The sequence below is a fragment of the Mytilus edulis genome, chromosome 13, assembly GCF_963676685.1.
Source record: "Mytilus edulis chromosome 13, xbMytEdul2.2, whole genome shotgun sequence".
Classification (NCBI taxonomy): domain Eukaryota; kingdom Metazoa; phylum Mollusca; class Bivalvia; order Mytilida; family Mytilidae; genus Mytilus; species Mytilus edulis.
The window spans coordinates 19,143,405-19,158,511 of NC_092356.1; the positions used below are offsets into that span (position 1 = coordinate 19,143,405).

The 15,107-nt window shown below is 31.6% G+C and overlaps 1 protein-coding gene across 1 annotated transcript; it reads right to left on the reverse strand.

Moving 5' to 3' along the window:
- Positions 1-1,968: 1,968 nt before the first annotated feature.
- LOC139502046 (C-type lectin domain family 10 member A-like) lies at positions 1,969-11,683 on the reverse strand. Its single transcript, XM_071291366.1, has 5 exons — positions 11,598-11,683; positions 9,194-9,678; positions 7,762-7,859; positions 6,004-6,094; positions 1,969-2,334 (listed from the first exon to the last, which is right to left on the reverse strand). The coding sequence occupies exons 2-5, from the start codon at positions 9,639-9,641 to the stop codon at positions 2,108-2,110; spliced, it is 864 nt and encodes a 287-aa protein (XP_071147467.1). The 5' UTR covers positions 9,642-9,678; positions 11,598-11,683; the 3' UTR covers positions 1,969-2,107.
- Positions 11,684-15,107: the final 3,424 nt, after the last annotated feature.

Consider the following 15,107-nt stretch of genomic DNA (forward strand, 5'->3'; position numbering starts at 1 on the left):
TACAGCAACCAACTTCATGGATGACCACTGGTTTAAAGGAACTAACAAAAAGCTAATCCTTTTGGTAGCAGCCTTAACATGTGTTCGATACTACAGCAAGCTAGCTAAGGTATTTACAACATGTGCAACAAAATATCACAAACAACAAAAAAAAAAACTTAAACAAAAGTTGAATCGTCTCTTTCGTCACTTTTATGATGACATGGAATATAATGTATGTGTTAATTTTTTCCTGTAGAAATACCGTTTTTAGCCTGCTGAATTATACAAATCACTTACTTATGTATTGACGTTTTCAAAGAAGAGAATTCTTAATAATTTGTTGATTTAGATTTATTTTGCAAACATTTTTGCAATATTCGGTTCTTATTTATCTGATGTGTTTCCTTCAGTTTTGGTTAATGACCCGGATTTGTTTCAGTCGATTTATGACTATTGAAAAGTGGTATACTACTTTTGCCTTTATTTAATTATCTTTAACTTTGAATTAATTTGACGCCTTTGATGATAAAACTTTCGACCCGGAGGAAAACTCAAAATTGCTTGAAGCAGTTGATAGAAAAAAAAACTCTAGCCAAATTTGATATTACACTAAACACAGTGGATTCCGAAGAAATAACGGATGAGATAAGCGAGACAGATAAAAATTATCTAGAATAAGAAAGCAAAGTTAGAAAATATAAAATAAAATCTTACGGTGACCTATAGTTGTTGATGTCTGTGTCATGCTGGTCTATTGTGGAGAGTTATCTCATTGACAATCATACACCATCTTCCTTTTTTTATATATATATACACGTAGTTACATTATTATACATAGATACGCGACGTTCTACAGTTAGTGGAAAACTCACGATGATATACCTTGAATCTTGTATAAACCCGGAATAATATACACAATGTTTCAATTTTGTATATATGATAATTGGTTATCATCTAATGATCTAAGCACAAAAATCTCAGACGTTTTTGGTATTTCTTTAACATGTTTAATGCTTTGTTTCTTCTTTTATTTTGATTCATATAGTTTTATGTCCCCTATCCCAAATGCAATTTTTTTTTTTGTAAGTGCTATCAACAACAAAGCCTAATTTATTGTTATATATCATTTTTGAATATACAATTAAATTCCACATGACAATACTAAGAAAACCATTTAAACTTGATATACACTCATAATTCCACACACACTGAGCGATTATTTTAAGTTAATGTTGATATTTTTTGGACCTCCTGTTGCCATCATGTGTAATTAATTATCGTTTTCTCATCCTTTCCACCTCCCTTTCCCCTACTAATCGTTTTTCGTCGCAGTGCACGTGACAGAGGCATAATTTTCTGGCGGCGGCGTAAACTATTTGTGTAAAGCTTTTTATTTCAGAAAGTAGAAGAAGTGAATGCTTCATATCTTGTTTGCAAAAATCTTATACAACAAATTTTCAGTCAATCGTATTTCAATTGTCCTTGGCTTCATTTTCATGGGTTTCAGCGACGGCTTGAAAACACTCTGTCATGAATATTTCTCACTTAATATGAGAAATAAGATAACCGTTTTTGGTATATGAGTTCGTTGCAAAGTCTATATATTTGTTGGTATATGGGTTCGTTGCAACGAACATATATCCGTAAGACAGTCTGGATGTGCACCTTACCTAGACGTCATTTAATGGATCAGTGATCAAGGTGAAAGTTACGTGATTATGTCTGTTTCGCAAATGTCTCAAAAAACTAATTACATTAGGTCATTTATATTTGGTGTATGGGATTATTGTAAGGTCAAATGTCTGTCTGTCAAGTATTATTTGACCTTGATCTCATATTCATACTTCAATGTAAAGTTTTTTTTTGTCTTGGTCTGTTTTTCAATTATCATACGCAACAGGTCAACTAATGATGTATTATAATCTGTAAGGTGGATATGTCTGTGCGACACAAAACATCATACCTTGATCTCATTGTCATGTGTAATGCTTTTTGTAATACCTTTATTTTAGATACTTTCGACATAAAATCAATGGATAGTTAAGCCAGCGAGATATTTTTCAGGTGTTTACTCTTGTTAGATAATGTTACATCAAGTGATCAACAAAAATTGGCGAATGAAATGTCAAATATAGGTTTTGCAGATAAAACTTTCTGTCACATCACAATTCCATTTTAACCATTTATACTCCACACCGTCATACAACTGAGCACACACCGAACGATTTCTTGTATTGTACTGTGTTTGTGTATTCGTCCATCGAGTGTAATTCATATGTTTGGTTTTTCCATCGGATGTAAACCATTTGTACACGCCATGGTCATTCTTCCCACCAATCCAGACAGAACGTGCTGCAAAAAAAAATGAGCAAAGCATTTTAAAGAATAACTTTTGTACTGATTTTTCTGAATCCAAAAACAACGCTCGTTAAAATAATTGACATTTTTCTAAAATTCTAACTATCATATACTGAATGCCAATGAAAACGCAACATATATTATATTTTGATAATAAAAAAAGATTAACTTAATAAAAATTAAGCAGTTTCCCACAGTTATTTTACTCCCTTATTTAAAGTACTTTTTTTTTTACAATATGCAGATGTCAAAATCAAATGCACATATTGTAAAAGGAAGTTTTGTTACTTTACGTATACCGGTGGTTGACAGGGCGTCTGCCACGTTTATTGTGTAAAGGACCGTGGTATATTTTATTTATGTAGTCCTGTGAATATGGTGTAGTGCAGTCATGTTAAGATATTACAGATCCAGAGCTTTTTCAAAAACACCGTAGACACATCGGAATGGCCCGAGACCTCGGTATTACTGCACGCAGTTGCAAAGAAGGCTGTCTTGTCATTCACAAGCAAAAGGTGTAACTAAAAAGAAACGTGCACAACAAAGACATGCAAATGCAGAAAGTCTTTGGTACCATGTGGAAGTATAACGTCACCCTAAGCATACATGCAAGAATACAATAAGCGATGAAAACTAAGGTCAACTGATTGTGGCATATATATTTTATTTTTTAATAGCTTTTGAATTAGAAAATTAATACATTTCTAAGTAACCATCATTTTTTTTTTAAGATAAAGTTATTTTATAATTGAAACGTTTCTAATGCATATTTGAAAAAAAACTATATGGTCCAAATACTCATATGGTCCGGCCTGTTAATACCCAAACGAGTATATATCCTGATATGGTCCGACCATACGTGTGCGGTCGGACCATATGAGTATACGTATATGGTCATGACCATACGCGTATGGTCAAAATACTCATATGGTCCGGAACAGTTACATAGGCATAATGCACCCGCCTTGGACAAAAGTCATTCTTTTCCTCGGATTTTGGTCCGATCGAGCCAATGTTGCATCAGATTTGACATGGTTTAGACGATGAAAACAGCCACCAATATCATAAAGTCAACTTGAGTTTGCTTTGCGGGACAAGCGGAATAACATTCCTCGGGATCACATTAAACGTCCAGGATGATCAATTCCACGGCGCTGTCGAGATTGCGCTGCACCACGGGGTTGTAACATTTTTTGTAAGGACTGTGAGTTGATGATTCGACATTGGATGTTTCGTTTACCTATTGCGCCCGGAAGATGACAAGAAACATTTTTGTTTGATATCGATCTATTGTTAAAATTGTTAATTTTCAAGATCAATTAATTTTGAAAGATTGTCATTGCTAATATAAATTTTATTTTTGAAAAACCAAGTGTTACGTTTTCATTGGCACTCAGTATATATTGTACAGTAAAGACGACATGCAAAACTAGTATGATGACGTATGCTTAACCAGTAGCTGGAGAAATACCAACAATCTTTATTTTGTACCTGTCACATTGCTTATCCCAATACACACCAACTTATCGTGATCATCTAGATCTATTATCAATTAAGTTTCTTCTGAAAACCAAAGATAAAATTATCATGCTATCAAGTTGTTACAATTTAACTTCCTGATATACTGACGTGTCCTATCATTTAATACTCTTTCTCTAGCAATTCAAATTTCCCACTTTGTAATGAGTTCTTGCATTTAATACCTATATGACTTTTCATCTAAATGGTGGTGACTACCATTTACATAGTGGAATGCAAATCAAATTTAAATCTTTGAGGATATCTAAACATATAAGTGTCCAAAGGAACTTATAATAAGTTTTACTTTAAAAAAAAAAAAGAAGGATACACGTGTACACTTCATATCGCGGTCGTTTTCTTGATAATCACGAACTAGAATCTCTAACACACGTGTTGTCATATTTCAAATCTTCAACTTCCAATTCCCTTACATCAACTCACTTTGATTTGCGTTCATCGATTGTAATCCTTTTATTGTTATGACATTTTGAGTGCAGATTCGAATAACGAGAAATACACGAGAAGCAGTAAACGCTTACACTATAAACTCGCCATTTATTGTTCCTCTGGAGTTCATGCGATTTTATTATTTAATGCACTTTATTATGTATGCTCTTAAGTATTTTATGCGTTTTAAACTTCGACAAAATACTGTCGGATCTCATTTAAATTCCGAGCTCAGAAAAAATTTCTTTTTTATCACTGTGAATATGTAAGAAATATGGTGCATGTTTTAGAAAACCATGTCTAATGATATATACTGGAGTACATTACATGACTTGACCACTATTTCCACTTTATTTAACATAAACAGAAAGACATGTGTTATTTACATGTCGTTTCTCCGTCCGGGCTAATATTTACACCTATATGATTATATATGACTTTTCATCTAAATGGTGGTGACTACCATTTACATAGTGGAACGCAAATCAAATTTTAATTTTTGAGGATATCTAAACAAAGTCGTGACGTAAGATCGCTTATGTGGAATCGATTCCATTACAAACATATAATTATTAGAGTTCATATATAATTAATTAATCGGTACAATGTATGTTGTTAACATTCTACAAGATTGCATGAAGGTTCGAAATCTAAATAGAAGTTGAATATTTCTTACTTGCATTTGTTATCTTAAGTTTGAAAAAAAAACCAGTATCAATTATTTGTTTACAAATGGTTTAATCTTAAGGCGATACATTAAACTGACACCTAGCAAGAAATGAATTTCGATTAGTTCAAATATATTTGACTTTGACTAGCTAAAAGGATGAGTTTATCAGATCATTATACAATTATTCAAATCTCAAATTCCAGGAACCACTGAGGCCCCTCATGGGGGGGTCCTAGTAATCACATAATCACCATTTTTTTGCCAATATAATCACATAATCATTAAATATTTGCTTATCTTTAGTAATCAAATAATCATAAACTAAAAATACAGTCCTAGGTAATCAAATAATCATGAAATATTTGGCTTAATAATCAAATAATCATTAAAAAAAACGGCCAAGTAATCACATAATCAAAAACCCCATGAGGGCCCTCACCACTGGCACATGTTGCAATCATATATTCCGTTATCTAAACAATTAAATTATAAATTGTTACACGCTAAAATCTGTAGTACAAGAAATTTACTTTTACTATTTAGTACTATTTCTTTATTTTAAAATTATTTTAATATTTAGGTACTTGTATTTTCCAGTACTTGATTTGTACTTAAAAATACTGGTACAAAAAAAAATACCAACAATGATCACAATATTCAATGTTTGAACAATCTAACTAACAACACATGACTAATGAGATTTCATAAAGACAAACTTTCAAAATGCTGAAAAGGTAACCGTGCAACCAAAAATCTGTCGTACTTAAATTTTTCAGTACAAATCAAGTAGTGTAAAATACAAGTACCTAAATATAAGAATAATTTTAAAGTAACAAAATAGTACTGAATATTAAAAGTAGATTTTCGGTACTACAGATTTTTGGTACAAATGTAGTACCTATGCAAAAGTAGAAGAATACCAAATAATATGATACCCTTAACCTAGCTAGAAACTTTTCAACGGAAAATAAAGTTGGTTTTGAATGCATTTATAATAGGAGAAATAGTGCTAAATAAGTACAAACCTGTATGATTACGACTATATTCAGCCAGAAACACGGCTTCATTTTCAGAATTGATATCTGTAAGTGATCCGTTATGTCGTCTGCATTGCTCCTTCAAAACATTGATATTTTGAATTTTGAGATTCTCTATTTGAAAAGGATTACATCATTTTTTGGCCTAAAATATGTGATATACAAGTACCCGTCCACGTCAACTCTGTGTGTTTGTTAGATGTTTTTCTGATTGTATCCATCTGATGAGTGAAGCCTTTTTCAAGTGAATATGATAGTTTGTTCTTATGCTGTACTGTTACACCACTGTCCAAGGTTAGAGAGAGTTTGGGTATCCCGCACATTTCTTATGTGTGTGTCTGTCCCAAGTCAGGAGCCTGCAATTCAGTGGTTGTCGTTTGTTGATATGTTACATCTTTGTTTTTCGTTCATGTATTTTGTTCATAAATTAGACCATTAGTTTTCTGGTTCGAATTGTTTTACGTTTGTCATTTCAGAGCCTTTTATAGCTGCCTATGCGGCATGGGCTTTGCTCATTGTATAAGGCAGTATGACAACCTAAAATTGTTAATTTCTGTGTCATTTGGTCTCTCGTTGAGAGTTTTTATCATTGGCAATCATACCACATCTTCTTTTTTAAGTACATATTTCATTTAAAAGTCAAAAAGACAGGTTAGCAGCCTATTAATCAAGATAAAACAGTTATCTATATTCGCGGATATCCAAGTTAGTTTGCCTCATTACAGCTTTTAATTCTATATTATTCGCGACAAATTGATCAAAGAATATTAGATACTAATATAATAATTGTCAGTTATTGAGTAAGGTTTGAAAGTCGTTCAAATATATTTCCGCTGCAGGGCATTTTCCTGACATAAAATATCATTGAGCATAGTTATTTAGGCACGATTTGTGAGTCCTATTGTGTCTGATTTTTAACTTCTTTACTGATTCGACCTTTCAACCTTTTCGAATGGAACACCATCGATAAGTCTCTTCTAGACGAAAAGAGCGGCTGGAGTTCTTATGAATTTGGAGTAAGGCTTTCATAGGAACTTTTGCCTTTCAACGTGTTACCTTCGTCTACTTGAGTTTTGAAAAGAATGTTGTCTTAAGAAAGAAAAAAAAACGGGCATAGACCACTTTTATAAGAAGAACAGAAGGAAGACAACATTCAAATGCGAACCATCGAAAACAGCCTCCGATTTTGAAGTTCAAGATAAAGATATGGATGCTGTGAATAACATAATCTGATCATATTACGTCAAATAAAGGCAACAGTAGTATACCGCTGTTCAAACTCATAAATTCATGGACAAAAAACAAAATCGGGGTAACAAACTAAAACTGAGGGAAATGCATAAATATAAGAGGTACTCACAATAAACGAAATAAATTGTTCACACAGACAACAAATGCTATCTATTTTTCTTTCTTTTTGTCATCATAAAAATTAAATTTATAACATTTTTAAAGTATATAATTTTAAAGTACATAACAGTACTGTGACAGTGACGTTAATGGCTGCTCCTTCTAGTGAAATAATACTATGCAGCTACATATGGTATTCAAGAAATCCGTGGATACCGATATAATTTTAGATGCCAACCTTAAGTATGCAGCGTGGAATGCTGTGAAAGACCTATACCTTAATTATTTATGAAGGAAGAAAGGACGGACATCAGGGCCTCTCCTATTCGATTCAAAGCTAGAATAGTATAGGAATGATACATTGAAAATACTTAACATAATTGATTCCCCAATTACCTGTGCATCGTTCCAGGACTTTTGTGAATAACTAAAAAAATAGCAGGCACAAAAGCCAACACGTCTAACCCAATCTAAAGGGCATTCTGATCCGTCACCTGTATTTATAATAAACAAAAACTGTTTTAATCAGAAATATATGGTTTCTGCATTTTATGTGTGTATGCAATATTAAATCAATAGACTAGCCTTTGCTTAGATTAAATTTTTCGATCAAAACTCATTATTTTTTGTACTTTGCGTAAAATTGAAAATATCTCAAATAAAAAAGGCAATGGATAATAAATTTAAAGATAACTGTGTATTATGAGTTCAAGGCGGTGAGGCTATTGTAACAAATTACCAAAAAACTGGCTGATCAGAAATATATTCTTTTGACAATTTTGTAGATATATTTGTTGACCTTGCGTTTGTAGAAGATTGAAGACAAACATATAAAATAAATTCAGATTTGTGAATATTTCTTAACTTTATTATTTATATCAAGCATGAAGATACCATGCCCGTTGGATATCATCGGCGTCTCTACTGCTGTTATGATAATGTTCCTTAATAAAGTTTTGGCAGCATTGTTTGGATACATTTAGCTCTCATGCTTACAAACATTTTCAGTATTTTTTTAACAAAACTTTACAATCTCGACGCTTCTTTAATGGAAACCTTTCCAGAAAATGTTTTTTTATCCATTGATAATCTTCATGCTCTATAATGGGCGGCACAGCTTACAATCCAACCAGTAATTTGTGCTTTCATATTGATTTTCCTTGACTTATTTCATAAAAAGATGACTACCATACAGTTTTATTCCATGACCGGATTTTTTGTCATTCCTAGGTCCTGTTTGCCTATTACCATGTCTGCATCATTTATACTTAGTTTTGAGTGCTTTGGCAATGGACATCTCTTAGGTATATTTATTAAATATAATCTTATGATGCAGTACAATTGGTTGCGTACCGTTCGTATTATTATGGCGGTTTACCTAGCTTTCAAAGGAATATTACACATCGATAACAGTTATACTCATGTTACAAGAACATAGGTATGCAATGTATACACCTGACTCGTTGCTATTTCCCACAAGAAAACAAAGATACACACCTGGATCATTGATATTTGCAACAAGAAATTTATACACACTAGGCTCATTTCTATTTTACACAAGAAAATACATATAAACACCTGACCCTTTACTAATTCCCACAAGAAAATAAATACACACACCTGACTCATTGCTATTTCCCACAAGAAAATGAATATACACATCTGACCCATTACTATTTCCCACAAGAAAATGAATACACACACCTGACTCTTGCTATTTCCCACAAGAAAATTAATATACACATCTGACCCATTACTATTTCCCACAAGAAAATAAAAACACACACCTGACTCATTACTATTTCCCACAAGAAATAAATATACACACCTGACTTCTTGCTATGCTTTCTCGGTATCTTCAAATGTGAGTTTTTGTTTTCTAACACATTGACCCTTTGACGTAGATCTTGTATTGTGTCATTAATCATGTTAATTGTTTTCCATGCATTTGTTGTTTCCTTTAGATCTTGTTCGAGCTGTATGGTGCCATCTCGCAGACCTTCAATTTCACATGAAAATGCACGCTTAGTGTTTGCAAGTTTATGTTCCAACTGTTGTGTTTGACCTTTCAGGAAAGTGATTTCATGTTCGTTATTAATTACTCTCATAAATAGAGCATGGTAATTTCCCTTCATAACGTCAACTTCCGTTTTGATCTTCGTTATGTCTTTCCCATCAACTGCCGCCGCTTTATAACTTTGAGTGCTTTGATCCTTCAAACTTCCATTGCATGAATATGACAGGAAAGAGAATACCATTAACAACGAAATGTTCATTTCCTCATTTTTCACGTGTCTTCTTAAATTGTAAATTCTATAAAACAAATTAAAACAAATGTCTTCTTTGAAACAATCCTTATGAACACAACAGCCAAAAACAAATAACTATTCAATTTCGTAATAACACATTGGCTCAGAATAAAAGTGTAGAGTTAATGCTATAATAGCATTAACTTTTATATTTAATTATTTCCTTATCTTTTACGATTTTACGGGTAAAGGTGAACCACGAAAATATCATCATAAACATCAATATTATCCAGTAATTATACATAATTTTTTTTTTTATTAAATCATAAAAGATACAAGGAAATAGTTTAAAATGCACACGAACGATTTGTCAACATCAGACTCACTAGTGTTGCTGAAATCAAAACACTTGGAAGGCAAACCAAAATACGAAGCATTGAAAAACAGGAATTACGAAAATTGTGCAAAATACAACTTAAAAGCGATATATATATTAACCTTGGTTAGAAAAACATTATTAATTTGAATTGATCAACATTTAATTCTGAAAAACTAATCTAAAGAAACAAAATATCAATGCAAAATAATTTAAACACAAAATTGGTAAACACTAAAGTCTTGTCTAATCATACCAGCTAGAAGAAACGTTCATGACGTTTGACAACGACCAAATTGTTGAAAAAAATCAGATACTAGGTTTATTATTTAGTACGCTGCATGTACGTTGCGTCTACATAAGACTCATTAGTGACTCTAGAATAGATAAAGGCAACAGTTGTTGATCGATACTTGTAAATACATGTTTTAATTTCACTAACTTGTATAATTATAAATTTTGTGTTACAACTATCTTTTAACTGAAGCTTAAAACCTGTAATATTTCCGACGTATGTCTTGGTAAGAAAATAACAATCAAAACCAAGGAGTAAACAAAGACTTAAAAAACCAATGGACATTTACATCAACAGTTATAAATAATAAATAAGAAACAACACGAACTCCACTTATGTCTTGCTAAATGTCTCTCTTTTTCATTGTTATAACAAGAATATTCTGAAACATGATGAGTAGATAAAAGAACTCCCTTTTCCAATGAAATACAACTTGGTTGTCTGTATATACATACATGTATATGGAGTTATTTTCTTTCAGACTGATATCTTTTTAAGAATCAACCTGAACGATACCAAGTTTCAATAAAATTTACTTTAAGGAATAAATTAATGTGACACATCTTATTATTTTGCTTGATTAAAATGCAAATAAAAGTTTAGTTAAACATTCAACTCGATAGTTATCGTGTTTTGTTGCCAATTGGGGTTTTACTCTTCATTTTTTTTTTATCTTTGATAGGTTAAAAGAAGGAACATTCCTTTCCGCCGTTTACAAGACAAAAATACAAAAAAAAAAATGTTGGACGCACATTTTAACTTCAGAAACAAGTGAACTTTTGTTAAGTTATCGCCAAAATACAAGGACATCATGCGAGATGAATTCGATAATGGAAGATATTTATATTGCTTTTAAACAAACCAGATTAAACACAATCGTGTGTAGGATTTTGACTATCTTATAGATTCATACTCAATCTAATTGAACACATATTTCTACCTACAAATATTCGTTTTTCGTATTATATACCTGCACTTGTATCATGATTTCATACTTTTCGTGCCAGATCCTAACTTGTTACCTCTCTATTAACAATACGATTTACATTTTTACTCTATTAAATGACCAAATATTCTTATTTTCGATACAATAGTAGTCTCGCATATTATAATGAGGTTCAGTATAATATTTGATTCTTATTCTTAATACAAAAAAATGCTAGACAAAACAGAGAAAACAATTATTCTGAGAAGTTCGATAAAAGTTGTTCAAAATATACAACAGTTATTTACAAAAACGTTTCACGAGAAAAGAAAGAAATAAAGAAAGCACCCCCCTTTTATAAAGTAAGTTGATAAATCATTTACTTACAAAGTGACTTGTATTTTTCATACACCGTAACAATTCATTTGTGTCTAGTTTCAAGCAGTTACAGTTATATTTGTACACCCCAGTTCTATTGTTATACTTCATTGTTTCTATTTTTGATAAAAAGTAAAAATTTAATAGATTTATAGATCTATTGTTACGAATAACAATGGATTTTGACAACAGGGTGTGACGTGTGTGGTTTTTGGAAACTCCTGCTTCTACATCCGGAAAGCATTGTTGTTCAAAACAATAGATTTTTTTTCAATACCATGATCAGAAGTGTCTTATGATATTGCTTAGTGCATTTAAAACATAGTTCAGGACTTCAAATAGTGAGAAAAAATATTTGCCATCTAGTTTAAATTATGAAAAAAATCATTCAAATACTCATTTGCCTGAAATATAATTTTCATTCCATATGGCATATTCCTGGTCAGCCGGTTTACTATAAATAACAATTCGTGGTCAAACTCAGTAAAGACACGTTATTGTTACATTTAGTTGACACATACAACAATACCTATACCAGTACACACTATACATATATATAACAAAAAATATATCAAACTCAATTTATAATTGCCGATCGCCCATAAGACTAGAAGGACACCGGATTTTATTATAATCTATCAGAACACACATAGTATTGTATGCAAATAATTTATATCTATATATAAACAATGCTTTCAATACGAAATGAAAACATTGACTCCGTCATAAACGAACCCGCCGGCCAGGAAAAAACAACAACCAAGTTACCTTAAGCTAGGTTCACACTGCCGATCAGATCAACTCGATCAAGCCCGAACAAGACAAATTACGTGATCGGGAGACTGGTCTGACTCAATCGACAAGGATGTTTGGGATAGTCTGTCCCACTCGTCATCGATCAGACCATCTACCCGAAAGTTTTTGGCATGTTGAAGGTGATATATGCATATAACAAAAGCGCAGAAACCACTAAAACATGTAAAATGTGATCCGTGTTAAATCATCAATCTTGAAACAAACTTACTATTAATGTTATCTTATTAGTGTAACAATAAGATCTTTGAATATTGTTTACGTTGGCACTTATATAGATTATTCCATCAACAAATTAAAACATAACTTAATTAGATCTTTTTTCAAATATTTTTTTTTTAAGCATAAATTCACATTTACGTTTTGTTTTTCTATTTACATATTGCATTATTTATAAATATATAACATGATACTGATTTATTTCAATGTTTACTCCTAACGATCCTGCTTCATGTCGATACTTTTATTTTTTCATTGCACAAGAAATTATTTTCTTGACTGTTCAAAGCATTAAAACACTAAAATCACTCTAAGGATGTGTTTTCCTTGATTTTTAAAGTCTCTAAGGCATGTTTTTTTAATCGTTTCTGGTTTTCAATTAAATAATATAATGTTATGTACTGAATAAAATTAAAATAATATTTTCACTAAAATTTGATAAATCTCAATTAGATTACAGTAAAATTTAGAGATGATCGACAACCAAGTTGACAATTAAAAACAATTCGTCCGGGAAAACCGACAATACCATGGTCAATATGAAAAGAGAATAATGGACAAAAATATGCAAAATGAAAGGGCAAAATACCAAAAAATAAGAATAATGGGGAGCTAAAAAAACAGAGATAAGAGAACAATTAATTGACAAAATAGATAAGAATAGAGAAAAAATATCTAAAAATTTAAAAGATAAAGAATAAAGCCACCCTCCCATCCAGAGTATCGATTATGAATACTCTAATATTTCGTTCAGTACAAATAATGCTAATTTAGTCATGTAGAGAAAATTATCGGTTAAGTGTTAATATAACTTAATTACAGCCACTTATTTCCTATTTTTATGACAAGCGTTGTATAAAATTTATCAAATTGTCATAAGACACTTCTTCCTTATTTAAGTCGATTCTTGATATAAGATGAAAATATGAGAGGTTGAAAAAATGACAAGTGGTGTGGTTTTTTTTTTTTTTATCTTGACGCAAAGGAAGAAGAATATTTAAGAGTCAAATAATTCCTGGTTTTGCGTACGTAGTTTTTTCCGAGATTTCTGGATGAACCTCGTTATTTTTTTACTTTAGTTATACACGTTCACTATATCCATATATTTGCATTACTATAATGTTATTGAAATTTAAAACAAGTAGAAATACAAAATTAGTTAAAAAAATCATGAATAAAAGAACATCCAATAAAAGAATTGTGCCCGGCTCCTCCACCATGACTTAGGTTTGGGGGACTAAAGACAAAGATAATGTAAATAAAACTAAGAGCTTTCAATTTATGATCCTTTTACTTTGGATTCAAACGCCAAAAGAGACTGTTACATGTAATCATCACAACAATCATGGTTAAGACAATACAGTCCCTTAACATACAGATTCAACATACAGATACATATAACAATTTACAGAAAGGTTAAAACAAGCCAGCACAGTTATAGATAATCGCTGTTTTCTCGGAAGACCGTTACAACAGGAAGTTATTGCGTAACATTTAAGATAATGCATATTTAAGGTTTTATCTTGTTGAATAACACACTGAGGGGTGTCAGGGTTGGTCAAATGAAAGACCGACTGTAAAAAGTCTTTCCGCTTTGGGCAAGCATGTACAAAGAGTTCCATTTGTATGAAAACTTCAACTTGGTATCATTCTGCCTGTACAATGACTTCCATTTTCACCACAGGCATTTGTCTAAAAAAAAATCCTTTTTTGAGACAAGTGCCTGTGATTTTCACGAATTAAAGAATACGTGGTGTAGTGTGGAGAAAAAATAAACGTAGAACTTGTCCTGACTGGTCAGGTATCCCTGATCCTTAACTTCTTTGCATTGAATCCTTCAAGTGTACAAAAACAAATGCATTTATATAAAATGTTATAATATAGAAGATATATCTTATACACAGGCACTTGTCTCAAAAAAAAATCTTATATAGCTTAATATAACATTAAGGTATATAGGGGAAAAAAATTTGAGACAAGTACCTGTGATAAAACACTGTCAAACATCCAAACATACTGTCCACACTCATCTGTATCCACACTGGTACAGTTTATAAGATATCTTATAAAGTTTATGAGATATCTTGACGGTTAGAATAAAAAGCAAAACGGCTTGACATATATATATATGGTACATGAGTGCATGACACTTTTTCACCACACCAGAGACGTATAATACAAAGTATTATATGTCTCTGACCACACCGACTAAAAACCATTCAATGATATATACTAAGATTCATGATACCCGCGGCAGCTAAAAAAACTCGTTCGGTCAAAATAAATATTATCAATATCCTTTTAAACATAAATTTTGAATATCATTAACTCTTTAAACTTCTACACAATTTTTTGTATAACCTTATATTATGATTACGATCCTTTACCCCGGCAAGTATCACAATTCAATTATTTGAATCCATTACGTTGTTCAATTTGTAAATTAAAAGAAATGTGTTTAAAGTGTCTGCACCTCTGTTAATACCT

Excerpts from the sequence above, each read along its gene's own strand:
- LOC139502046 (XM_071291366.1), bottom strand. The coding sequence starts at position 9,641 with ATGAACATTTCGTTGTTAATGGTATTCTCTTTCCTGTCATATTCATGC. Across the intron at positions 6,095-7,761 it reads AGTCCTGGAACGATGCACAG|GAGCAATGCAGACGACATAA; the intron begins GTAATTGGGGAA and ends AATGTTTTGAAG. Across the intron at positions 2,335-6,003 it reads ATATAGTCGTAATCATACAG|CACGTTCTGTCTGGATTGGT; the intron begins GTTTGTACTTAT and ends TTTTTTTTGCAG.